Source organism: Marasmius oreades, chromosome 1 (assembly GCF_018924745.1).
Source record: "Marasmius oreades isolate 03SP1 chromosome 1, whole genome shotgun sequence".
Lineage (NCBI taxonomy): Eukaryota > Fungi > Basidiomycota > Agaricomycetes > Agaricales > Marasmiaceae > Marasmius > Marasmius oreades.
Window position 1 is genome coordinate 3773982 of NC_057323.1, and position 25219 is coordinate 3799200.

At 48.0% G+C, this 25219-nt stretch overlaps 11 protein-coding genes across 12 annotated transcripts; 9 read left to right on the forward strand and 2 right to left on the reverse strand.

Moving 5' to 3' along the window:
- Positions 1-197: 197 nt before the first annotated feature.
- Positions 198-5413, forward strand: E1B28_001335 (uncharacterized protein; the record flags this gene model as incomplete). The annotated part of the gene is made up of 6 exons (XM_043147253.1): positions 198-627; positions 687-1100; positions 1150-1280; positions 1336-2484; positions 2547-4358; positions 4409-5413. 6 exons carry the CDS (start codon positions 198-200, stop codon positions 5411-5413), a joined length of 4941 nt encoding a protein of 1646 aa, XP_043015958.1.
- A 111-nt stretch (positions 5414-5524) lies between these two features.
- Positions 5525-7347, reverse strand: E1B28_001336 (uncharacterized protein). The gene is made up of 10 exons (XM_043147254.1): positions 7274-7347; positions 7151-7210; positions 7025-7097; positions 6873-6972; positions 6727-6817; positions 6325-6674; positions 6032-6271; positions 5894-5982; positions 5728-5842; positions 5525-5675 (listed from the first exon to the last, which is right to left on the reverse strand). The coding sequence occupies exons 1-10, from the start codon at positions 7325-7327 to the stop codon at positions 5591-5593; spliced, it is 1257 nt and encodes a 418-aa protein (XP_043015959.1). The 5' UTR covers positions 7328-7347; the 3' UTR covers positions 5525-5590.
- A 7-nt stretch (positions 7348-7354) lies between these two features.
- E1B28_001337 (uncharacterized protein) lies at positions 7355-8760 on the forward strand. Of its 2 annotated transcripts, XM_043147255.1 has the most exons (7): positions 7623-7696; positions 7748-7966; positions 8023-8291; positions 8361-8402; positions 8467-8490; positions 8541-8595; positions 8660-8758. In XM_043147255.1, the coding sequence occupies exons 2-7, from the start codon at positions 7834-7836 to the stop codon at positions 8692-8694; spliced, it is 558 nt and encodes a 185-aa protein (XP_043015960.1). In that variant the 5' UTR covers positions 7623-7696; positions 7748-7833; the 3' UTR covers positions 8695-8758. The 2 variants fall into 2 exon arrangements, with proteins under 2 accessions (XP_043015961.1, XP_043015960.1); XM_043147256.1 differs by having other exon boundaries at positions 7355-7966; positions 8660-8760.
- Positions 8761-8863: 103 nt separating this feature from the next.
- HDAC2 (Histone deacetylase 2) lies at positions 8864-11290 on the forward strand. The gene is made up of 12 exons (XM_043147257.1): positions 8864-8983; positions 9041-9093; positions 9150-9406; positions 9464-9538; positions 9591-9698; positions 9750-9780; positions 9830-9971; positions 10027-10119; positions 10173-10281; positions 10332-10472; positions 10523-10690; positions 10747-11290. The coding sequence occupies exons 3-12, from the start codon at positions 9316-9318 to the stop codon at positions 11193-11195; spliced, it is 1407 nt and encodes a 468-aa protein (XP_043015962.1). The 5' UTR covers positions 8864-8983; positions 9041-9093; positions 9150-9315; the 3' UTR covers positions 11196-11290.
- A 27-nt stretch (positions 11291-11317) lies between these two features.
- Positions 11318-12489, forward strand: E1B28_001339 (uncharacterized protein; the record flags this gene model as incomplete). The annotated part of the gene is made up of 5 exons (XM_043147258.1): positions 11318-11429; positions 11480-11785; positions 11838-11998; positions 12055-12073; positions 12125-12489. The coding sequence occupies 5 exons, from the start codon at positions 11318-11320 to the stop codon at positions 12487-12489; spliced, it is 963 nt and encodes a 320-aa protein (XP_043015963.1).
- A 105-nt stretch (positions 12490-12594) lies between these two features.
- E1B28_001340 (uncharacterized protein) lies at positions 12595-13354 on the reverse strand (the record flags this gene model as incomplete). The annotated part of the gene is made up of 5 exons (XM_043147259.1): positions 12595-12884; positions 12937-12989; positions 13062-13161; positions 13221-13300; positions 13344-13354. 5 exons carry the CDS (start codon positions 13352-13354, stop codon positions 12595-12597), a joined length of 534 nt encoding a protein of 177 aa, XP_043015964.1.
- A 1051-nt stretch (positions 13355-14405) lies between these two features.
- Positions 14406-15923, forward strand: E1B28_001341 (uncharacterized protein; the record flags this gene model as incomplete). Its single annotated transcript, XM_043147260.1, has 4 exons — positions 14406-14429; positions 14564-14622; positions 14767-15406; positions 15462-15923. The coding sequence occupies 4 exons, from the start codon at positions 14406-14408 to the stop codon at positions 15921-15923; spliced, it is 1185 nt and encodes a 394-aa protein (XP_043015965.1).
- A 1291-nt stretch (positions 15924-17214) lies between these two features.
- Positions 17215-19198, forward strand: E1B28_001342 (uncharacterized protein). Its single transcript, XM_043147261.1, has 10 exons — positions 17215-17592; positions 17654-17674; positions 17726-17996; positions 18052-18106; positions 18157-18299; positions 18354-18429; positions 18481-18655; positions 18716-18732; positions 18789-18962; positions 19024-19198. The coding sequence occupies exons 1-9, from the start codon at positions 17349-17351 to the stop codon at positions 18936-18938; spliced, it is 1152 nt and encodes a 383-aa protein (XP_043015966.1). The 5' UTR covers positions 17215-17348; the 3' UTR covers positions 18939-18962; positions 19024-19198.
- Positions 19199-20087: 889 nt separating this feature from the next.
- Positions 20088-20388, forward strand: E1B28_001343 (uncharacterized protein; the record flags this gene model as incomplete). The annotated part of the gene is made up of 2 exons (XM_043147262.1): positions 20088-20213; positions 20254-20388. 2 exons carry the CDS (start codon positions 20088-20090, stop codon positions 20386-20388), a joined length of 261 nt encoding a protein of 86 aa, XP_043015967.1.
- Positions 20389-20432: 44 nt separating this feature from the next.
- Positions 20433-21547, forward strand: E1B28_001344 (uncharacterized protein; the record flags this gene model as incomplete). The annotated part of the gene is made up of 3 exons (XM_043147263.1): positions 20433-20593; positions 20642-20828; positions 20879-21547. The coding sequence occupies 3 exons, from the start codon at positions 20433-20435 to the stop codon at positions 21545-21547; spliced, it is 1017 nt and encodes a 338-aa protein (XP_043015968.1).
- A 105-nt stretch (positions 21548-21652) lies between these two features.
- E1B28_001345 (uncharacterized protein) lies at positions 21653-25026 on the forward strand. The gene is made up of 16 exons (XM_043147264.1): positions 21653-22029; positions 22083-22325; positions 22380-22497; positions 22551-22902; positions 22960-23061; positions 23111-23397; positions 23447-23489; positions 23544-23584; positions 23640-23840; positions 23892-23896; positions 23944-23972; positions 24025-24122; positions 24175-24192; positions 24239-24460; positions 24513-24627; positions 24680-25026. Exons 1-16 carry the CDS (start codon positions 21761-21763, stop codon positions 24730-24732), a joined length of 2196 nt encoding a protein of 731 aa, XP_043015969.1. The 5' UTR covers positions 21653-21760; the 3' UTR covers positions 24733-25026.
- Positions 25027-25219: the final 193 nt, after the last annotated feature.

The following is a 25219-nucleotide window of genomic DNA, read 5'->3' on the forward strand; positions in this document are numbered from 1 at the left end:
AGTTGTGGGCAACTTTACGCTCGACATTCTAGTATTCTGGCGGTAACGTACGCCCCAGGTATGCCTGTTCTCTACTCAGCTCAATCTCGTGCAAAAGCTAACTGTTGTACCTTTTATACTCCCTCACTTAAGTCCTGTCTTGCTAGATCGTATCCACCAGGCAAAACGAGAGAAAGCAGGCGTCTTCTGACGCGTCTATGGCTAATAACGACAATGGAGTTACGGTCTCGTCAGAAATATCTGTGGGAAGGGAGGGACAGGGACAAGTGGCGGTTCTTAGCAATGTCGTCGATTTGACGAATGAAGGAGCTCAAATTCAGAACACCACTGCGCCTTCAACAGTTGCATCGTCTAGAAGCACGCATGAAGAAACAGAGAAGGGAAATACGAGTTCGAATAACACTACAAGTTCGACAAACTTGGCTACGGGTTCTACTGGACCGACAGTTGATTCCTCTGTTCCTCTGCATACAAAGCCAACTTTTATTCACCTGGGCTCAGGTTCTACGGTAACGCAGCCTAAACGGTTCAGCGCGGTCAATATCAACAAGAAATTTCTCGAGAAAACATCCAACACCCTTCCTACGGCCTCGTCTACTAGTTCATTAAAGACAGGACTTTCAACTTGTGAGTACACAAATCTATGTTCCGTTCCATCCATTCTCATGTATCTTTTCGGATTGCAGCCAGGCCCAACATTACTCCTTCTACTTCTCACCCTCGCCTGATCACCACCAAGCTCACTGCAAACCCTCAGTCGTCCTCCAGTCCAGGGCCTGGTTGGTCTCGACCCTCCTCTGTTACACCCCCAGCGGCGCCCAATTCAAATTCAACAACACCCAATGGTACCAAAAATCCTGCACAAACCAGTTCTACAACGGCAGCAAACAATTTAGCGTCGGTAGCGCCACAACTCCTCCTTGGCGGCAAGGTCATCCAGCCTCAACCACGTTCCGCTGTCCATTCTACTAGTATCCCGAAGGGTAACACGTTATCAGGAGGGAATTCAAACAAACCAGTATGGGGGAACGTGAAGGCAGGTGTGAGCGCTGCACGTGCTATTTCCAGTGACTTCCCTACCGCTGCGGAGGTTGCGCAAGGTTTGTCCATGCTCTTGTTGTACTTGAGTACAACTAAGCAACAATTTAGGCACTTCAAGTCGACTAGGAAAGAGTACTGAGATGAAGGAATTGGAAGCAGCCAGTAAGCAGGCTCGCTTGGAAGAGGCCGATACATTTCGCGGTGTGCATCTGGATCCAAATGCACATCATTGGGATGAGGTGCGCAAACTTCTAGTCAGTTCACAGCAACACCATTCATTCCAATCGGTGCTAGATGGAAGAAGACGACGACAATTTTCTTGACGGTGTTATCGAATTTGGAGACGGTCGCCAGTATAATGTCGACACGAACCACACCCACACCCCACCTAGTGAAGAGCTTACTCCACCTACCACTTCGGTCTTGGGCGTGGAAAGGGAAGACAGGTCCGTCGAGATCTCCAATGAGCCCGTGAGCAAAGAGGAGCGTTTTGTAGATGATTTCGACCGCAGTTGGCCGCGGACGGGACTATCATCAAGTTCGGCAGCCACAACATCAGAGACTTTTACTCGCTTACCAGCTTTGACAACTCAGTCAGAATTTTCAAAGGTTTTGTTCAATGAGAGATCCAATCGGTTAGAGCCATACAGCAATACTCGACCGTCCCAGTTCAAGCGTGTACATCAACCCGACCAGTCCACAACCGAACCCCACGTCCCTCGAACATCATCTGCTCATACATCTGGAATCCAAGGCGTACAGGTTCTACAAAAGCTATCTGGTAGTGACGGATATATTCATGGTCGGGGATATAGCGCGAGTCAGGCTTCGGCAGAAAAGCGTCGAGAAGCTCAACATTCTCCGGCCAGCCCACGTCCAGGTTCAACCAATCTCCCTTTGTCCTCATCAATATCTTCAAGGACATTGGATGGGGAACATCGGGGTCGACAGCAGTCGGTTATGGGGCCACCACCAGTTCCTTCCTACGCTACGCGTGATTCAAAGGATGCCAGTCGACAGTTGCCCCCTCACTTGTCTCATCCTTCTCTCACAGATTTTGCTTCATCTTCGTTTGATGGAAATGATCGACGCGCATCCTCCCGTGAATCTCGCTACAGTACTCATTCCGGTCATCCTCCAACATCGTCTGGCCCTGCGTCAGCTAGACCGTCGTCGCAATCGCCCTCGCTATCTCATGCATCTGCAGCAGCTCCTGCAACTTTATCGCCAATTGCTGATCCCACGATGTTACATATGACAGCCGCCGAATTGGAGGATGTAAAGAAAGACCTGATGCATAATGCTGCCGCTCGGGCCAAACAAAGACGACAGCAGGAAGAAGAGGAAAGAGAACGTGAAAAGGAACGGGCGAGGCTGAAAGCTATAGAGCTAGAACAACGTTTGGCTGAGAAGACACGGGACTCGTCTGGAATGCACACACAGGTACGATTCCTTTTCTGGAATTATATCATCATCATCATAGCCTTATCCTTACATTACCATAGAATGATACGGCAGTTCAGATTATCGAGGAATTCATTACAGAAGCAAAGGAGGAGAATATGCGTTCCGGTACGGAAAAGCCCATTCCACCTCAATCTTTTAGAAGCGTGCCTTCACGAGACCAGCCAGGTTACTCAAGGCGTGGTTCATTCTCGCGTTTAGCCGGTGCCATCCCTGTTGCGTCGGATGTACCCTCCACGACGTCAGTGGAATCCTGGCGGAAGAGGCCTTTGCACCATACACCACCCGTGACTCATTCTCGTAATGCTTCATTTGCCTCCCAGCTACCATCCGCTTTGGACCATGCACAGTCACTGGCAGATGATCCCGATGTCGAGTTGGAAATTGTCGACTACTCTGAGCTGGGCAGATTCGTGGGAGTGGAACAACCGGAGGACATGAAAAATTCGCCAATAATGGAGTCGACCGAAATCCCGCGCAGACCTGTTGCTAGCGATTTCTTTGAGGAAGACACCTTGACGACCTCACCAGGATCTACGAAGCTGTCTGATGGCAAGGCCTGGAGAATGAAGGACAAGGCAGAGGAACCTGGGAAGCAGTCGTCAGCCAGTTCATATGATTCACCACCAACACTTTCCACGGCAGAGGTCGAGGCCCCCATCTTGACACATCCTTTCGCAAGGGAAATCAAGGAGACGACGCTTGAGCATCCCTCCACTTCTCTGCCTTATCCTACTCGCTACCAACGACATGCTTACAAAGAGGCAACAATGTCTGCGTTGGATAATGCGATGTCGAGGGTTAAGGAAGCACTGGATGGCATTCAAGCTGGTGAAAAAGAGCACATTTTACATGCAGAGACGGATGCATTCGCTAAGCGTACTGTAGCGTTACCCGGTCATTCGATGTCAACGAAGGACCTTCAGGTAGCGCAATTCTCCCGACCTTATGCGCTCGATCCTGGACCTACGGAGAATTTCCTTCTAACGTCCACAGAACCACCTCGTTCTCCAGAACCCGCCTGGAACCAGTTCCAGGTGAGGCTGCCAAGGATATTAAACGTGCCATCAACGCCAATTGAGAGACGGCAATTACATCTGTTCAGTAAATTTGACAGAGACACGAGATGGCAGGAATTGTTATCATTCACACCTCCTGTGAGAGGCATGAATCGGAAAGACCTCTCGTTAAACGAAGTACTGTTCCGGAGAGATTTTATTTCGAAATTCAAGGGAAGACCCAAGTACCGAGTTTATCTTCCAAAGGGTCTGTCATCACCGTTTGCGAACAACAATGGTGCGCGTCCCCGTACTTCTCTCAGAACGCCCGCCCCAGGGGCCTTTGGGAAGCCCACAGTCGCTGACGAGGCTTCGACATGGAGGAAACGCTCGGCGGATGCTTCTACTGCGTCGACGCTAGACACGACTAGTCGTTCACCACCTCCAGTTCCTTCGGAAGTGTCCATCGTGGGTGTTTCACTTGAAACAACAAAGGAAGAAACCTTTAAAGAAAACGTGGGTGCCGGTAGCTCGAGGACAAGGTCGCAGCCAAAAATGCCTGTTGGTTCCGGAGTGGCCTTCTATCGTGACTCGCAGATAGTGGAAGTTGATTCCAAGTCTAAGCCCGCTGTCAGTTTCTTTGCCAATGATGCCGGCATGTCCCATGCTGTAGAGGAAGTTGAAACAGACTGTTCGACCGTGAGCGGAGTCGCGACTGTTTCCTCCATTGGAAGTAAAATCCCCTCAATTGACATGAAGCGGTTGTCTCCTTCTGCCTCTCCGAACCAAGTCAAGTACAACCTCCCAGCCCTGGTTAACAGTGCCAAGTCGGATAGTAAAAGTTCAGAGGACTCTGTGAGTTATTGTTACCGGAGTCTTTTCCTAGTCTGACTGAAGGATTCTAGCCCGACCGTGTGCCTATCACTCCCCCATCGCACCACGGACCCACCTGGTCAAGGTCATCGTTGTCTCTGCCTTTGAAAGACTCTCCTGTACGAGCACCAGATCCTGAACATCTGAAAGCTGTCTGGTCGCAAGCTTCAAATAAATCCGCGCTCCATCCTGTGAACTCATTGGAAGGGATAGCAGACGATTTGACTGCGTTACCTTTCACTCTATTGGATGTCAAGTCAGAGGACGGGGAAACCCCTCCACCTACAATGTCAATGGCTCCTTCGCGTATGTCTCTTCACGATGTAACAAAAGCTTTTCAACAAGTCCCTACCTCTTCGTTAAACATCAACTCTCACCGGCCCACTATATCCCCCCCTTCAACTTCTGCGCCAGTAGCCAGGCCCCCTCAAGGATTTAACTACTCTGTTCCCAGTCCTTCTGCACAGAATATGCGCTCGGCCTATCCCTATCACCATTCTCCGCTTATGAGTCACTCGCCTGCACCCGTCTTATTTCCACACCCAATGAATGGAAGTCCAGTGCCCACCCGGATGCCTGTTAATGGACATACGCCACTCTTCAGTCCAGTTTGGATGCCCGTACCTAATGCTGGAGGTCAACCCCCTGGTGCTATGATGAGACCTTCTGTCTCGTATCCTCCACCAATGTATCCTTCTCCAGCCCCTCAACCATTATATGGCATGCCACCAAATATGCAGAACTCCACATCAGGACCTCAGCAAGGTGGACACGTCAACCGCGGCCGCGGTAATGGATCGATCATAAGTCCCGTAATGCCGCATGCAGGGTCTGTGTCCGCAATGCCCATGTATACTGGAAGTCCAGTTATGATGCCCGCCCATCCTGGTCGACCACCCATGAGAAATGAGAACCATCATCACCCCTCAATACCCCAACATCACCCTTCAACGGCTCACCATCCGCCACCCCCTACCCAATCGTACCCTACCATGGCTGGTGCCCCTTCATTTGGCGGCGTTAGACCAACATGGTGAACGTGTCCAACCGGTTCTTTCTTGTCTCTCTACCTGCCCTTCTCGAATCCCTGTTTGTCTCATGCTGCTTAGTATCTTACATAGCTCACTGTTGTTTGATTCGTTGTTCAACGCATTTTCCATTCTCCGAGTTCATCATAATTTACTGGGATTGAGTGTGAGTAATGCACTCAAGGTCTAAATTGCCAGTGAAACGGCCCGCTCAGCCGCTTCGTCCAAATCATCGAAAGCTATGATCTTCAAGCCAGATTCTCTGATCATGCTACAATAAAGTCAGTACATCGGTGGTAATTGCAAATGAAGGATGATAATACTCTTTGGCCTCTTGTTCTTTCGTTCCTTTCAAACGGACAACCAGAGGTATTGAAAGATTGAGTTCCCTTGTTGCCTTGATGACACCTTCCGCAATATAATCACAGCGCATTATTCCTGTTAAAAGTGCATTGAATAACCGTCTAATGTCAGATTGGGGCGACCGACCTCCGAAGATGTTGATGAAGATGCTCTTCACTTTGGGGTCAGACAGAAGGATTTCGAACGCCTTTTTCACAGTCTCAGGTGTGGCACCTCTGGACATGCATGCATTAGTTGGCTATGATTGTAAAAAACAATGCTTACCCTCCAACATCGAGGAAGTTTGCAGGGTTACCCCCATGTAGCGCAAGAACGTCCATGGTAGCCATGGCAAGACCAGCACCGTTCACCAAACATCCAATGCTCCCTTCCAATTTGATGAAGTTGAGATTCGCTTTCTGTGCCTCAACTTCTGAAGGCTCCTCCTGGCTGATATCGCGCAACGCGAAGACATCCTGTTGGCGGAATTCGGCATTCTCATCAAACCCAAACTTGGCATCCATGCTGAGGGGGCATTCAGCCAATCGGTTCAAAAAGTGGTCTCTGTTCAGACATACCAAAGAACCTTGCCATCCTTGGTTTCTGCCATCGGGTTGATCTCAATTTGAGTAGCATCCTTTTCTTTGAAGATGCGGTAAAGGTTTATAAAAATGTCAGCAGCTTCGCCTTGAGCAGTTGTATCCCTGAAACCCAGCTTTTTCGCTACCTCCAAAGCCTTTTCTTTCGAGAGTCCATGCGTGTAGCTGATTGGCGTCGTGATTATGGCCGAAGGGTCCTTTGCGGCAACTTCTTCAATGTTCATACCACCCTGGTTGGAAGTAACAAGGACAACGCCTCGTGAAGTACGGTCATTGAGAACGGCAACGTAGTACTCATGAGCCGGTTCACGACGCTCTGCGAGCATGACCTAGGTGGGCGAACAGTCAAACATACTGTTACCAGAACAATGCGGAGCATACGGCATTGCAAAGACGTCCTCCTGCACCAGTTTGCTTAGTGATGAGTTTGGAACCAATCATCTTGGAAGCAAGCTCCTTAGCTTGTTCAGCCCTTGAAACGGTACAGGTTAGGCGTGTCGCTAGCGCACACTGGTGAAGACACGTACGAATCGACCATATGCACACCACCCTGGAGCCCATTGTCAAACTTTCCTTTTCCACGTCCACCGGCGAGTACTTGCGCTTTGATAACGAGTCGGTTGTGGCCTTTGAATGTGAGGTGAGTCAAATCCGGGATGACGGAGGTAGCCGGCTTCACCAAACTCTTTTGCTACGTTATAGGCCTCTTCTGCAGACATTGCAGGAACGCTCTTCGGGGTTGGTATTCCATACTGCGAATACGATGGTCAGTCAAAAGACGCGAAAATCGGGTGACCATCCTGACTGAGTTGAGTAACTTGACGGATTGATACTCATGAATGGACAAGGAACGTCTCTGACCAGCCTAATAGAACGGAGGGAAATGAGAAGACCCGAATACACTCGAACACAGTAGTGGAACACTCGCATGACGAGAAGCAAGAGCTCGAGAGCCCGCTTTCTTGAAAACGGATGAAAGCATGAGTTTTATGGATAGAAGTGAGGGGGCGATTATATAAGCCGGACTTTCGAGACGAAGGCGACTTTTTATTTCTTCTCGAACTTATATCAGAGGGACGATGACGGATTCCGATTCATTCTGTGGACTTCCTGTCTCTCACCCACCACATTGCGGAAGTAGTGCGGTATAGGCAAGCCTCTGCTAGACGGAAGAATTATAGACCTCCGTTGAGTGCGCTGGGCAATTCTCCCGTGGCCTCTGCGAAATTCGAGAGGGGTCGACATACAGTACAGAACGTGTATCTTTACCTGTTTTCTATACCACGCATCTCCTCGTTTCTACCTCGTGAACGCATTTCCTGAAAATAAAAGACGGCTGGATCCCACCGCAGTTTGTGTCATATTGTCGTCAGAAGCTTCCCGAGGTCATCCATGTCACTAGATCCTCACCCCACAAATACTCAGTCTCAAGGCTTTTCAGACGGACTACTCGTCGCCAATCAGCTAAACAGGAATTCTGCAGAGGGTATGGAATATATGAAGGAACAGGTGCTTGTAGGCCAGACGATATTGCAGCAGGCGGTGGACGTTATTGACCAATTCCTTACCTCCGACGAACAACTCTCCGTGAACTCTCAATATCTTCCGGGCTCTACAATTGGTGTGTGCTGATATCTTGAGTTATGTTTCAGGGTGTGACTGAGCCGTTTGTTATAGGAAAACATCTGAGGCATGCCAATGATCATTATAGGGCCTTGATTCAGGTCGTCAACTCCCAGTCTTCCCACTCTTATACTTTAGACTATGACCGAAGTCGTACACGGAACTCTCCAATGGAAACTAATAGGACCGCCGCCCGAGAGCTTTTGACAGAGACGATACAGAGCCTCGGAGATTTACCAAATATCACTCATTGGAATGCACCCCTCTTATTGCATGCTATCACGCCATACGATCACCAAATGCGAAGCTCACTGGGAAGAGAGGTGGGACCCCATGTTACCTTTCGCTCTGCAGACAGTTTCTGACACACCGCCTCCTCCGAAACGTTTTAGCTGTGGTTCGCCAGTCTTCATTGCGTCCATCACTGGTCTATGGTGAAGACTTTCCGTTCACGCTGAGGGACTGACAAACTGACGATATGCTTATCTCTCTTCTCAGGTCCGAGTGATAGCGGGAGAAATGGCATGTCCTCCGGATATCTCCTTAGTCTCCTCTCTGATTTATATACTCAGGGTATCACGCTTTCCGAAGAGTTTGGGTTTGCTCCGTCGACCCTTGTCCACCAAGGTCATTAGTTCTTACTCGATGTTCCTTTCTGCCATCTCAAAATTCCTTACCCCTTCAACCGTAGGTCGCGACGCTCCGCTCAGTAAAGCAAGAATATGAACTCTCCTGTTGTACCTTTGGTTGTATTACTATATACTACTAATATAACGTTTGGATGCTTCTCTTTGCGAAGTTACATAGTTACTTACAAGAAATCGTATATTTAAATTAGAGGTACCTTCAATCGATCATGAGCAAACGAGCTACTGTGGCTGTGTCTATACTTCGCGCGCAAGCTGTTTCACGGGTCTCGTCATTCGCGTTCATTCATTCACAGTTTGCTCTCTTGATGCTAGGAAACGACCAACCTCTGATGCAGCCGATAGATGGCGAACAAAAGAAACGTGTTGTACGTCCTGAATTGATTCCGGCTCAACGCAATTTGTGTTCGACCCTACACCTGTAGTGTTACTTCTTCGATTCCGACATCGGGGGCTTTCACTATGGACCTGGTCATCCGTGAGTCGTCTAACCCTCCCTATAGCATCTCAGAATCCTAATCTCAGTACTCGTAGAATGAAACCAACCAGGATACGGATGTGCCATTCTCTGGTGATGAATTATGGCTTGTACAAAAAGATGGAGATTTTCGTCCGTTCCGTCTCTGCTTACTTAGCTTGATACACGTCACTCAGGCATCGTTTCCCTCCTCAGCGAGCAAAACCAGCTACAAAAAGGGAGATGACGCAGTTCCACTCTGACGAATATGTTGAATTCCTTGCTCGCATCACCCCGAGCAACATGAACTCGTTCGTAAGAGAACAACACAAATGTCAGTGTTCTGTTTGTTATGTGTATTGCTTCATCCGACTGGCTAGTTTGTCAACAGATAATGTTGGTGACGACTGTCCTGTCTTTGAAGGGCTATTTGACTATTGCTCAATATCTGCTGGAGGTTCAATGGGTGAGTCGGTTAATGTTCATACATCAAACCTCTTATACAATATCTCATCAAGAGGGCGCTGCGAGGCTCTCGAGGGATAAATGTGATATTGCGATCAATTGGGCGGGAGGACTTCACCATGCGAAAAAAAGTGAAGCCAGTGGCTTTTGTTATGTGAACGGTCAGTATACCCTACATTTCATGCCACAAATTGCTATATTTTATTCCTCAGATATCGTCCTCGGTATCCTAGAACTACTGCGGTACGTTTGTCCCTCGAATTTTCCGGATAGTCACATCAACAGTTCTCAGCTATCATCAACGGGTGCTCTACATTGACATAGATGTTCATCATGGCGATGGCGTAGAGGAGGCCTTCTATACAACCGATCGAGTCATGACCGTCAGCTTCCATAAATACGGAGAATACTTTCCTGGAACAGGGGAGTTACGTGTAAGATTACTGCAGCCGAACATATCGCCACATTACACGTCTAACATACCAGTAGGATGTTGGGGTGATGAAAGGAAAGTACTATTCGCTTAACTTCCCTCTACGCGATGGTATTTCCGACGATAATTACAAGTCCGTCTTCGAACCGGCGAGTCATTAAACCACCTTTGTACTCGAGTTCAACTAATATTTCGAGAGCAGGTGATTCAACAAGTCATGGAGACGTATGATCCATCCGCAATCGTTCTCCAATGTGGGACGGACTCACTATCGGGAGATAAACTGGGATGCCTCAATTTATCCATGCGAGGTGCGGTATTTTTATTCTCTCCAAATCATGCAATAACTGGTGGCATAAAGGGCATGCAAATTGCGTGAAATTCGTCAAGTCCTTCAATAAGCCACTATTATTGCTTGGAGGTGGTGGGTATACGATGCGTAACGTGAGCCGAGCTTGGGCGTACGAGACTGGTTTAGCTGCTGGGGTTGAACTTGGATCCGGTGAGTTCGAAGGATGATGTACATGTACATTGATTCTTATGTTCTTTCAGATATCCCAGTCAATGAATACTATGAATACTTTGGACCAGGTTATCAACTTGACGTCAAGTCCTCCAACGCGGATGATCTTAATGGCCCAGCCTACCTCAATCGCGTTAAAAGGATCGTTATGGAGAACCTTCGGCACATGGGTGGGCCGCCCAGCGTCCAAATGTCCGGTAGGAGACAGAAAAACTTACTGATATCTACCAAGTTGCTCAGATTCATGTTACAGATATTCCATCGCTCCCAATCGATCAAGTCATGGATGAGCCGAACGAGGAAGAGGACCTCATCCCCCCAGACACGCGAAGGCCTCGTCGACTACTTGACAGTCGGAGACAAAACGATGGAGAAATTTCTGACTCTGATGACGAAGGTGAAGGTGGTCGAAGGAATCATGCTAGTAACAAAGATGCGGATAGCGCAAGCGAGGTCAATGGGACTAGGGGCCGTAAATACCCAGTTGGGGCGGGTATCATGAACTCGAGCAGTACGCTCACTCACGGGGCAGGTCCCACTGGACACACCACTGCAGTGAGAATACTGTCCAAGGGTTCGAGCGCAAAGATGGATGTAGATAGCCGCGCTCCTGCGTCCGATTCAGAGCCGCTCGTGATTGGCAATGGAGAGGCAGAGAAGCCTACCGATGAAGACATGGCGATTGACTCGGCATCTACCTAAGTCATCTGTATTCCAGTTACCTTCTAGTCGTAATGCTCTCATAGGTTTGGGCTTTGCTTTGTGTCAGGACTGAATCTCTATAATTGGCACTGCCACCGTCGGTGTCTTGCAACTTACCCGTCATGCCTGAAACGACTGCCGCAGTGCACACCCCCCCTCGGACGACAAACACGACCAGTAATGATGCCATGACACCAGAACAAGTTGAACAGTTTGAGATTCATCGTCTGAAAGGTGTTTCTGTTTCATTCTAACTGAGCAGTGAGAATCTGACTCGGTAACAGCGAAGGCTAGACAACGACAAAATGAAGAGTTAGCAGCTGAACAAAGCAACTCGAGTTCTGTGAACCCAAACAATAAACGTCCAATTGGAGTGACACCTGCTACATCCACGTCTCCAACAGCGTCTGGCAACCTCAAGAAACTACAAAGAGACTCGCGACTGGGCACTTACTTCGAGTATGATCTTTCTAAGATGGTCAATTCAAAGGGAGGTTTCTTGGTTGAAGATGATAAAGAAGTAGATGAAGTAACTATAAGGAAAGAACGGGAGAGAGAAATGCAGAGAGCGAAACAGAATCTTGAGCCCCGTGAGTTAGACTTGGTTAACCCTACATCACGCTAATTGAACCAGTTCACTAGCTATATACCTCGATCCTGAGAGAAATCCCAGATGCAACGAGTGCGATACCGTTGACATCGACCATACATTCCACAAGATCTTCAATTGCCGGGTCTGCAAGAAGTGTCAGAACGAGCTACCCGAGAAATACAGTCTGCTCACGAAGACCGAGTGTAAGGAGGTGTGCAATCCATGACGCCTACTAGTACGAGAACACTTACCTTTTTACACTCTCAGGACTATCTTCTGACCGATGGTGAGTCTTAAGCAGCCTTTTGGATGACTCACGACCCCTTACCTTCTATAGCCGAGCTCCGCGATCAAGAACTTCTTCCTCATTTATTGAAAGCCAACCCTCACAAATCGACGTTCGCAAACATGATGCTCTTCCTTCGTTGCCAGGTTGAAGACTTTGCTTGGAAAAAATGGGGCTCTCCGGAGGCATTGGATGCTGAATACGAGTCGCGAGTTGCGGAGAAGAAAAAGAAAAAGAACCGCAAGTTTGAGGAGGGGTTGAAAGACCTCAGAAGACGGACAAAAGAAGGAGTTTGGCAAAAGCGACAAGATGCCGAACATCGACATGCTTTTGGTCCGAGTCACCAAGAATTAGACGGTATGAGCAAACAAACATGCCATGAATGTGGTTTCACGGTGGCATTTGAGGAAATATGACCCTCGAAAGATGCTTTTGTTTTTTGATCGTAATGGTGGTAACATGTAAATTCCATGTATTATAACCACGAATGTGAACATGGCATAGATCGCGGGCAGGTTCATTCAAGCTCCATCGCCCCGTCGAAGTCGATTAAACTTGGGTAACATTTCTCTCAGATACTCGGCGTGTTTGCGTCGCAAGTCAGCTTCCTGTATCTTTCCTTTGCCACTCCACGTTCTACGTTCAGCCTCTGGACCATAAACAACGGTATAATCGTCTAGTGTCTCATCCTCTTGAGGTATCAACATGCATCCTGCGCCAATGACACAGAACGACGATATTCGGACAGTGTGGTGGATTCGTGCTCGAACAGAAATGGTGTTGAAAGATCCAATAGATGGGGATTCAACGCCTATAAGGGGTTGTCCCTCAAAGTTCGTTCGAGAAGGACGAACTTTACTCACGACATCCGATCTCGAATAGATTGTCGTCTCCAATTCGCATGACTTCTTTCCGACTAGAAACATAGATACATGGGAGATGAGAAGACACGTTCCAAGCGCGCGACAAGGACACGGCTAGTACGCACCGGTTGACAACGATTGCACTTTCCTCGATGATACAACCGGAGCCAATGACAATAGGACCAGCAATTGCGAATATGGTAGCCTTCGGATGTACTATGGTTCCTATGGAAGATCAATAAAAGGTGAAAAGGGGAGAATGACTGAAGAAAAGTTGAAGATACCAGCTCCGATAGTAATGTCTCCTTTCAGTTCAACATCCTGGCAGACCACAGCTTTTGAATGAATGGTGAATTTATCTCGACTGAGTTGTTGAGATGGGGAAAACGGTGACACTTGTTGCTCACATTGGGGCCATAAATCGTGATGTCAGTCCATGGGAGATGAGAGAAGAGAGTAAAGTTGATTAGAGTCACGTCACACCCAAGATTTGACTGCTTATCAGGATGCCGAATTTCACGAGATTATTGTTACTTGACGAAATTGTATACTCCAATGACATTCTTACAAACAACACAAGTATTAAGATGAATGAGCTGTATCGGTGATCACTTCTGATGAGTTCGGTGTCGGTCTGATAGTAGACTGAGTCATATTGCACCGCACTTTCTGTGTAACTTGTATCGGTACACACAGATAAAAGGGAGGGAATTATGGATTGCGACAAATCAATGGGTGCGCTACGAGTAGGTCCTGGATGGTGTAAAAAGGAGAGGTGAAAACCCAATGCAGAGAAGCCGAGATGAAGGGAATTGCTCAGTTCTTTTTACGGAATGAGCATCCTGTTTGGAAACGAAAGAATGTCTCGCATGAGTGAGGAAGAGGAATGAACTAGTTACGCACCCTCAGTTAGTCTGGCCTTACCACCAGTGGGCTGGCATAGTACAGATGCGCATGAGCCACAAATGACCACTGTTTGAGCATGGGAGAAAACGGTGGTTATGGAGAAGCATCCTGAGGAACGAACAAGGTTAGAAACACATCGGACAGGTGAAAAGCTTGCACACACCAGGGCACTTGACATCCATAAAATAGGAATTTGGAGACTGCACAAGACGCTTGAGTTTGTGCTGCCTCTTTTCCAACTCTTGGGAGGGGTTCAGGAGGTCGACGGCAAGAGTCTAGCCAAAGTACCAAGTGTTAGAATGGTCTACAGATGTGGAATGCAGCGTTGAATACTCGCCATTTTGGGTGGTCGATTCGGATGATCACACGACGGTCTTTTTGAGAGTACGACGGCGGCGTCGAGATTTGGGGTTACAAACGGTCACGGTGGCTTGGTACTATACAGTTGGTTTTCGGAGTCTCAAATTGAAATCGGAGTTGGCCGAACGTTTCACATCTGCACTACTCCGAGCCCGTACTCCGCTACTCTTCCGCATGGGAATGGTTGTCAAAGTGCCAATAATATGAGTCAACTGACTATATATCAAGTGAAGCCTACTCTTCTCTTTCTTTTGCCAGGGGGTAAATGTCTGGCCTGGGGTATGCAGCCAAAATGGACGAAGGAATACTGATGGAACTCGGCGCATCAAGGGAACATTGACAATTGGGGAACTTAATTAAGGCTCGCCTGGGGATACACTTTGTGTATGCTGGGAAACACAAATACAAGGATCTCTTATTGTGAGTAGCAGGCCTTTTGTTCTTTCCACGTGTCCGAGTTGCAGTTCATTGTACTTTTCATTGCCTTTTGTTCTCTTCCCCGGACTCTCGTAATGGCTTGCTCGTTTAAAAGGGTCTATGCTAATTGCCATTGTTCTCCATCAGCCCCCCAGGATCAGGAGCTCACATTATCTCACGACTAGATTTCCGTTCAATTAATCTCTCTTTATCTCTCGTCTCACTCTTTTTCGCAGTAACAGCACCTACGCTTACCTTCCACTCCTTCGTATCGCCGGACGATCCCTTGCACGACCAACAACCTCCTCTCGAACTCTCTGTAATCGCACTTGCACTCGACTTGCGCCTATCTACACAAATGGCTTCTTCTACTTCCGCCTCCCTCTCCGTCACCCTCGCACACGCCATCTCGTACCTCACATCCTGTCTTCATGGTCAAGTTGCTCCGTGTAAGATCACCAAATTGCAGCTTGTTCTCGAAGCCAACCTTACTGCACACTATGCATCGACCTGGACACCTTCCGAACCTCTTCGTGGTTCTGGTCGCAGATGCCTCACCCTCAGCCCCGAGTGTCTCCCGCCGCGTGTCATTTACTCCGCGTGTATTGCTGCCGGCGTTCAGTGGTTCGATTGGATCAATGCCCTCGGTGGTCAAGAATGCGACTTTTTTGTCGACCCAGGTTGTGTATCCCTTCGAGTTGGAAGAACAGGTGGCGCCCACAGTCGCCTCATCACTGTGTGGGCTGATGAAATACCCTCACCCACCGTGGCGCCCTTCCCCTTTAAGGTATGTCTCAAGTCATTCGGTGTGCGATTTGTCGAGGCTCATGGCAGGTTTGCAGGTTCAAGGCAAAACCATTGCCCAGCAACTGATGGAGAGTGATGACGACGATTCCGAGCATATGTTCGCCATGATTGCCCACGAAACTGCCAAGCCCACTACTTGGATGACCTCGATGTTGAATCAGTTCCCCATACCCACCAGGTCCACATCTCCCCTGTCGACGTCCTCCTCTCATTCTCGGTGCAGCTCTCGTTCTTCCGACTCGAGTTTTTCCGTCGATTCGCGTGCAACCGCGTCTTCCGCACAGAGCGTTGATAGGTGCAGACCATCTCGTAGGGAACGCGCGCGGCAAGCAAAGGTCTTCGTTGACAGTTCCAAGACCGAAGTTACACAATACGAGGGTGGTCGTACTACAGTATTGACTGGCGGTGTGATGCTTGGAGGTTCCGCTTCCAAGGGTAAATCTCGCTGCTCCCCCACCCAAAGTCCTTTGGTGGACTGGCGCTCCGTACGCGCTTGAATGTTGTTACGATCGTGAAGTTCGTTTCTCGATTCATGATTATTCTTCTAGCCGCTAGCGGCTATCCACTCCTTTCTTAAACCTCGATGACGTCCCCCCACGAGACAAACGAAAACTACGTCGCAACTAAGGATATATCCATTCTTAATATTTCCTCTCTTTCCATTATTGTATTTTTATTGTATTCGCACTAGTATCCTCTGCATCTGCATTCTGCTGTTTTTATATCTATCATTCCGCTGTCGCATGCCTTTTTTTTCATGGTTTTTTGAGCACTACATCTAAATCCCTATAATTATCGTTTTCGATGGACATTGCACTCCTCCGGCTGGATTGTTGCATTCTACGAACTTTTGTGTTCCACTTGGCTGTGTGCTACGATGGTTTCTATACATTTTTTTGCAAGGCATATCATGCCGCTGAGCGGAATGACGCGTGGTTTGCGTACTTTTGGAAACGTCTTGGAGGGCAAAGTGCACGGGTACTTGACCTAATACTTGCTTCATATTCTACGCATACTGCAGCTGCTACAGGGCAGGTCCAACTCCACGATATCGACCGAGTCAGTTGTTCTGGAGATTTGACGTCATGACCATTGCAAGGACATGGAGAGGGAATATAAAGATGTAGCCTTCCCTCCCCCAGCAATATCGTGTCCATGACTTCTACAACGCTTGAACAGCAGAAACAACATTATTCTCGGCAACTTGCAAAGCACACCCTCGCTCAATGGGACGCTTTCCGTCTCAGTAAAGAGAAGGCTGAGGAATCTCAATCTTCAAACCATTCCGCCAGGTCGTCTACTCGGACCAACTGTCGTGAAGTTGGTGGGTGCTCACCGTCCTCCGGATTCTGGAAAGATCACTCATCGTTTCCTTCAACTCCCTCCCATTAAGAAATAAAGGCAGCGGCAAAGGCAAATGGACGAATATCTTCACGTTCCTAAGCTCGCTTTTAGTGAGTGCTCTGTGTTTCCTTGCAGATTGGCACTTACGTACTGAAGTACAGACTTGGTTTCCTCTCGAAGAACGGGATAACAATACGTATTAATCGGAAAAATCTCATTACATTCACGGTCGAACCGCCGACCTCTTGTATCATTAGTCCTTAACTACTCTTTTTGCATCATGTATCGTAAAACTCTTACAAAGTAGGTCAGCAATCGTAATATCCGCACGTGCCGACCGGATCTCCATTTACTTTGCATGCGGAGTGAACTTCAAAGGCAGTAGAGCGGGCCAGTAACCACGAGAATGGAGTTTCCGTCAGTTTGCTTAACTCCGCACGTCGAAGGACGAAAAAGATCAGTGTAGGGTAGGTCCCGTGATTTGCGGCGATTGGGCATTTTTGACTGCAGGTGCAAGAAATTATCAAGTGGGACGTGATTTTGTTTTCAAGTCAGCCATAACTTACCCCCCCTCAAATATGTTCCGTTCGTTATTGCTTCCTCCAGCAGTTCGCCTTCAGCGTACACTGGCCACTCATGCCAGTCTACCCTCGACTGTATCAGGTGAATCGTCACCTGTAAATCGGCACAACTGGAAGAAGAAAGAAATTCAAGAGATCTACAACAGCCCACTTCTCGACCTTGTTTTCCGTGCTGCAAGCGTTCATCGAAACCACCAGGATCCAAACAAGATCCAGCTATGCACTCTTATGAACATCAAAAGTCGGCCTTCCATTGTCTAATATCACAACCATTCACTGATCGGCTTTTCTGTTGGTCGCAGCTGGTGGGTGCTCTGAGGATTGTCAGTAGGCGTCTCTGTATTCGGCCCACCATCTACTCAATCTATGTACAGGCTCGTATTGCTCGCAATCTTCTCGATACTCTACCCCAACAACGGCATCACGCTTGCTAGACATCGAACCGGTCATAGAAGCAGCCCGGAAAGCGAAGGCCAATGGCAGTACGAGGTTTTGTATGGGAGCAGCGTGGAGGGAACTCTCGGGACGCAAACGAGGATTCGAAAGAATTCTTCAGATGGTCCGGGAGGTCCGCGGAATGGGAATGGAAGTTTGCACCACTCTTGGAATGCTGACGCCAGAGCAGGCAAGACAGCTCAAGGAAGCGTATGTGGATAACCGGTTTCAAATGGCTCTTTTTAATTATATTTTTTATCTGCAGGGGTTTAACTGCATACAACCACAACCTGGATACATCTCGAGAGTTTTACCCCAAAGTAGGTACCGCCCCACGAAATATGAGATCCGTTAAGCAGACATGTGCAAGGTTATCACTACGCGCTCATATGACGATCGGCTGGGGACGATTGAAGCTGTTCGTGAGGCAGGAATAAGTGTTTGTTCTGGCGGCATTCTCGGTTTAGGAGAGACGGATGCGGACAGAGTGGGCTTGATTTGGGAGGTTTCCTGGTATGATCTCGTTTTGGTGATTTTTGAATGCTCGCCCTGATCGTGTCTTCGCAGCATGCCGGAACACCCGGAATCCTTCCCTGTCAACGCCCTCGTTCCCATTCCTGGCACTCCTTTGGAAAAGAACGAGGTTCGCGAACACCCTCTATCAATTTTAAATGTGCGCTCATCTCGCCTCTAGCCAGTACTATTTCATACGGTAGTTCGCACGATTGCAACTGCCCGAATTGTGCTTCCGACTACTATCATACGTCTTGCTGCAGGACGTAATACACTATCAGAGCTGGAGCAGGCGATGTGTTTCATGGCCGGTGCTAATGCTGTCTTCACTGGCGAACAAATGCTCACGACTCCCTGTAAGTTCTTGCGGTCAAATCTATTTGCAGAAATTCTCAAGTTTTCGTTTCATTCGACAGGCTCCCCCTGGGATGAGGTAAGTTCATCACGAAGCAATCTCAAACTCGGCTGACGGTCTGAGGGAAAAATTAGGATAAAGCGATGATGAACAGATGGGGACTGGAGGGGATGGCTAGTTTCCGACACGAAAACATGGCCAAGAAAGGACTCGACCAACATTCAGTAGAGGCTTCAACTGCTGGAGTGGCCAAACCAACCGCACCAGGGCAGGCCATGCCGTAAAAAACGATGATGTTGTAGACCATGGTTCGCGTTTTTTCTGCTCGGTTTCCCTCAGATCGGAATCGGTGAGCTAACAATCACGTAGGAACATGTATAAATCAAAATTTGTGGTGTTATCGAAATTAGACTTTCTTGCTACTTTTTCCGAGGACCCGGTCAGCGAGTGGAGCCTCAGACAAAGATCTAGGACAGATAATTCTGCCAACGCCTTGCCCTGAATGTGACAGATGAGCAATTTGAATACATCTCATTATGGTGACAGCCATACTTTTTCTTCTAACCCCTGGCTGAACTCTGAAAGTTGATGTCACGTCCATCAAGGACGTCGAACGCATTGCTCGATGATGTCCTATACATGCTCTTGGTGGTTTTTATGGCTTGATTTTTGAAGGGCTGCACTCATGCCTTCAGTGTCTTTCAGTTCCTCTGAAGTCCCGGTCAACAGTCAGTCGAATATTGTCATTTTGCACACTCCCAGCAAGCATTTTGCTCCACAGGAGTGAGCGTGTATATTATTTGGATCCTAGGCAGTCTTCTTGCTGATCTTTTTTTTGGCAGCTATGTGGCAGTTGGAACCATACATGTCTTCGCAAGTACCGCAATCACGCATAACCATATTCAAGATGTTCCTATAGTCGCGTGCGTAGTCCAGATCTAAACTTCCTGCGAAGGACTGATTTAACTTCCAGTCGAGTGGTACGCATAATATCGGTTGTTTGTAGCATCCCCTCATCCGTCCTTCAACAGTCCATCGTCGACTATCGTGGTCAAAGTATTCTCGACACATACGTTTACCCAATGTGAGTGAGTGTATTTGAATAACCGATCAAGTGTTCTGGAAGTCTATCATCAGTCGTGTCGTCGGGGACTATCGCGAAGACATGACCAATCTCACACCTCAAAAATTACTTGAAGGTGGGATTCTATTGCTCGTCAAAAAATATAGATTCAGTCCGAGACTCTTGTATTAACCGCCAGCTCCGTCCTTCCAAGAAGTTCAACAGCGAGTATCTCAAATCGTAAGAGACAAAATACTTGTTGGACATCGATTATGGATCTTCCTTTCTGTGGGTCCCGCATTAATGAAATGAAACACTCTGAAAACTTGATGTTGATGTTCAGATCCTTGGTCTCTCGCATTCAGCAATGATGACACGAGACCTTGCGCTCTTTCTGCCTCTTCGGAGAAAGCTCAAGTCGCGAAAAATCGTTGACTTGAAGACCCTGACTCATGCATACATGGGTAGGCGCGTCGGGATGTCTTACGAGGATTCGGTGAGTCGCCTGTTGATCATACTACATCGATTCCAAACAGTACTTTCAGCTAGAGGATGCCAGAGCATGCATGGATTTATTTAGATCTTGTGAAGACACATACGAGGGTATGATTGCCGCTGGGACCTGGCCTTGCAACCTTCCGCCAATTGTATTTGCGCAGTACTTTGCTTAATCTTAATAGAAATATCAGACGTTACGTAATATATAGCACTCCAAATGTGGCAACAGACCCCGCAATCGACTGCTTGGTTTGTCTTGTCCATAATGGCAGGTGAACAAGGTGAACGAGACCTGGTTCGAAACGGCCCATCCTCAAGTATGTCAGTGCATCCTAGCACGAGCAGTTACAAAAGGCTGCGGGGGTCAGCTGCAGAAGAGTGTGTGAATTCTTTTCTTTCTCTCTTTGAAGCTGAACGCGTACACAGCGAAGCCATCCTTTTACCTCTGAGCGACCAGAATATGTGGTATTACCCTTCTCATGGGTATGACTCGGAAGAGGACATGGGAACCAATCCTCCTAGAGGGAATTGGGGCAACAAACATCTTCCTGGAGCGCGGTGGGCACGGAATGGTAAAATAACCTCTTGGGGTCCCGGAATGGACGATTGGGAGGTGCGTAAGAGATGTTTGCATAGGCTTGTCTGTTCTCAACATTTCTTCAGGCTGAGGAACGGTCACGAAAAAGGATCAAGTTATTGCTGCCCCATAGAAAACGATCGCTTTCGCCACCTACACTTTCGCATTTATCCCGTTCGCCGTCGCCGCCCCTCACCGCACCATATCCTCAAGCGTCTCCACATCTCAGTTATTCGTCCTTCGTTTTGGATAAAGCAATCACACATACCTTCCGTTCCAAGCTGCTGGATGAATTAGAACATGCCACTAACGGACTCATAGAAGGAGAGGCTACGATGAAAAGGGCACTAGGAAGGCTATGGCAGGTGATGAGCGAAGATCCAGACCAAAATAACCTAGACAAAATTGTACCCAAACGGGAAGACGAGGAGGCAGACGGAAACACACAGACGTCCAACGTTCCCGATCTCACCCCACCGATCCAGAAACTATTCTTTGTTTCATATCCCAACAATACGTCAATGTACGGGGAACAGTCTCATTTTACCTCTCCTCAACATCAGCATGAGAATCTAGAGCGAGCTATGGCGGTTCTTCGAGAACTCCAGGATGATGGTAGGGAGTACGTTGAACGTCTGCAGGAGATCAGGGAAGGACTCGGGGACGTTCGGGCACACCGGGATGGGATATGGGATATGGTCCGAGCAAGGGCGATACAGGAGCTACAGGACGCCGCCTTTGCTGCAGCATCATAACGTGTTCACAGTCTGACTTGTTCTAGCTACATTTGAGAATTTCTTGCTGTATTTTATGTAGTGACGCCAACGCCGAATAATGTGTACCGGTTAATGATGTGTTACCCCGCGTCCAGGCTCCAAGCGCGTGTAAATTTCACTCATACTCTGCCAACCTCACCGTTCATTCTCGAACAGAAAAATATTGCATTTCCTTTCTCTGGTGGCCTAGTCATGTCGCCGGATCTCTCATCTCTCAGCCTGTACGACGCGGGACCCAATTCATATGCTCGAGACCACATACCCCCGGAAGACAATATGGAGACCTCGGAAGATCGTTACATCCAGAAGTTCAGGCATTACGTGCAATCCATTCCATACTCTGTTGAGCCCTATCCAAAGATGATGAAGATGCTCGACCATATTTTGTTACGAATCGTTCAATGCATAGAAGCGAAGGACTACGACCCCGGCTTTCTGCAGTGGGATAGCATGGTGACTTAGTGAGTTATATGGCACATTGTTAGTCGGATGGCCCTCTGACGCATTCAAACAGCTGGTCTATGCTCAAGTATCCTATTCCGAAAGAAAAAAGGATTCTTCTCGCAAAGCTATACTTCCAAGTCAGCGTTACGCCCGGAATGTCCGCACAGGTCATCGCCACGTGTGCAGATGGATTTAAAGTCCTTACACAGTCGAAAAAAAAGGTTTCCGTGAGGGATATGAGGCTACCTTGGAAACCCATTTATGACATTCTCAAGGAGGACCTCTTCCTTGACCGCCGACAATTCGAATACACGTCCGTCTTTGTTTTCAGCTTCCCAGGCTTTGAAAGGTTGACCTGTTCTGCTAGACAACTATCCTGGTGCATGGGTTATATAGCAGAGAACTCGAGGCGCTTCTTCCATCCTGCTGCAATAAATGACATGCTATCTACGTTTCTACCGTTAATGGATGGATCTGTGTTGGATGTAGGTGTTCCTTCTGAATCGTCCCATTGATAGTTGACGTAACGTTGTTCCAGACCATCCTTTCATCTCAGTACTATCTTCTGTCATTTTTACCGCTAAGTCATCCACAGTCGTATCTTCCGATGCTGACGCGAATGTGGGAGTCGATAAACTCCTATATGTATGATGAGCGCATGTTGCACTTTCTCGCGAAGTTGGCGGAATTGCATGTCTCCCCGCAAGTTAGCGATCCTCGTAAGATCGCAGAAGTTCCTGACGATGAGATTTCTGAGGGCGAGAAACGACCTCGGTGGTCTCAAGACGATTTGAGCGCAGATACGTTATGGCCGGGTCTATACAAGGACGTGGGTATCTTTACGGATCACGAATGGAGCCTTCTTATGTGCAAATGCCTTGCATCTATGGGTATGTTCTGAGATCTTCTAAGCGTCAAAGAGGGCGAATTGACGTGACGAATTACAGAGATACCATTGGCCGACTCCGGATCCCTGACTACAGGCCCTTCCGCCGACAATCAAGCTGGGTTTGAGATCGGACGCCTACCTAAACCTAATTGGAGGATTTGTAAGTGAAAATTGGGATGTTGAGCATCGTGACTCACAGCGGCCCAAAGCGTCATTGGCAAGTATCATTGTGTATTCCATGGCGCCTGATAGCACTCCAGCCCCTCCTTCAAACTTGCCCACGCCATTCTTCACCCCACTCCCTTCGGGGATGAATACTCCTACTATTCAAATCTCCACTCTTAAGGATTATCTTTCGGCACCGCTGGGCAAAGGTGTGCAATCGAAGAGCAAATCATATATTGCCGGTTCGAAGGCGCTCGACTCCCTGGTTAGATTTATAGCTTCGGTTCAAGATTTCTTTCATATATCTAATTCTGGCGCGTGGACAAACGATGTAAGTCGCAATCCGCCTCCACAACACCTCTCCCTCACCTCCTCTTCAGTTAAGTGCCTTCATCAAGTATATCGTTTATGACTTCAACAAAAGTGATTTTGGATTGAACTCTTGATCATCACGGTCCTAACTCTTTTGCTCGTTAGGATGGCATGAAGAAAGACAGCCAGATTGTGAGACTCCAATGGTACGGTGCAATTTTCCTTTGTACCAAGCCTACGCTAAGACGTGGTGCGACAAAGAACCGTCGGCTCACTAAAGCGATGAGACGAGAACTCGTCAAGTCCCTGCGCACTGTGTGCTTGCTTGCCATGTTCTCGCAAGATTCGACGACCGTCTCCAATATTCAGAGTTGCTTGAAGTCCATGAGTGTCATGGAACCGGATCTTATCCTACATCCCATACTTGAGCGTGCGGTACCTTCCCTAGAAGCCCTCGTAGAAGTAAGTATATATATTTCATCCTGCGCCTGATCGAAAACTGATTGTTTCTAGACACAGTGAGTCAAAGCTCGTATTCGAGACGCATTCTATTGACGCTGTTCAGACGTACCATTGCCGTCATCAAAGCCCTAGGTACGTACTGGGGTAGACGAAAAGGAGAGAGGCTCATACCTTTTCAACACAGGTGCCGTCGCTCCCGCTATAGTGTCTCGGCAAGTCCACTATCCTGGAGCAAAGTATCTCGTGCCAATTCTCGACCTACTAATACCTGGAATTGACTTGGTGAGATACGCGTTTTTGATGCTATTATTCTAACTGACTGTGCGGGAGACAGAATGATCCTTCGAAGACAGTGAGTCGGCCAAGCTTGATTTGTACAAGTGTAACACTATTTCCAGCTATGTACCACATCATTCCTAGTAGAGATTTCCCAGTACATCAAGTTTGGGGATTTAACTACAGGTGAAAATAGCCAGCCGACGCTGCTCGATTCCGAACACACAGAACCGAAGAAATTCGAACTAAAGCTCCCCTTTCTATCGTTTGACGAGGCTGACGGGATGTTTGACCTGAATCTTGAACCAAGATTGTCACACGACGAAGAGGATATGCTGTTGAAGGTAAACTGCTTGAAAGCTAAAATAAACTTTCCTACATTGATCCCAATTGTAGGACACAACTGCTTCTTTCGCCGATTGGGTCACAAACTTTATTCGGAGGGTGATACAGCTCATGGAAAACCTTCCTGAAGAGGGTCCCGATGGCAATGCAGGAGGAGCTACCGAAGGTCGGTGTTGTTTCTATCATGACCCCACTCTATTTACCCTTTGATAGTCCAGGTAGTAAACGCGGTCGCCGGTGCTTGCAACCAAATCTGCATCCACCTCTCTGAACCGTTGTACGACTTGGTCCTTAAGATGGTCTTCGACTATGCCAGCACCAACGTTCGTTCCAACGCAGTCCGCGCCATCCATCAGCTAGTAGAGTGCATTACCAACGCCAATCCTGAGAAGACCTTGGCAAAATTCCTGCCATTTTGCGAACAGAACATTAGATTTGAGCTGGAGAATGGCGCAAGCTCGATGAGGACGACCTCTTCGTCGTCTGCGCTACCCTCTGATGCTACACTTCACTGGAGTATTTGAATGATTTCTAAAGATTTATCGTGAGCTGATATCTGATCTAGATCTCGCTATCTTGCGAGGAACCGTGTACAAGTAAGTATGTTAAGACTTAATAGACTCCTTTCGACTTACTCACACTTGTATTTAATGACTCAGTGATGGCCGAGCGGTGTGTTTTCAGAGATATTTTGGGAGCTGGCGAGCTTAAACCACTTCTAACAGGTGCTTGCGTACAAGGGCACTTTTTTGTCTTTG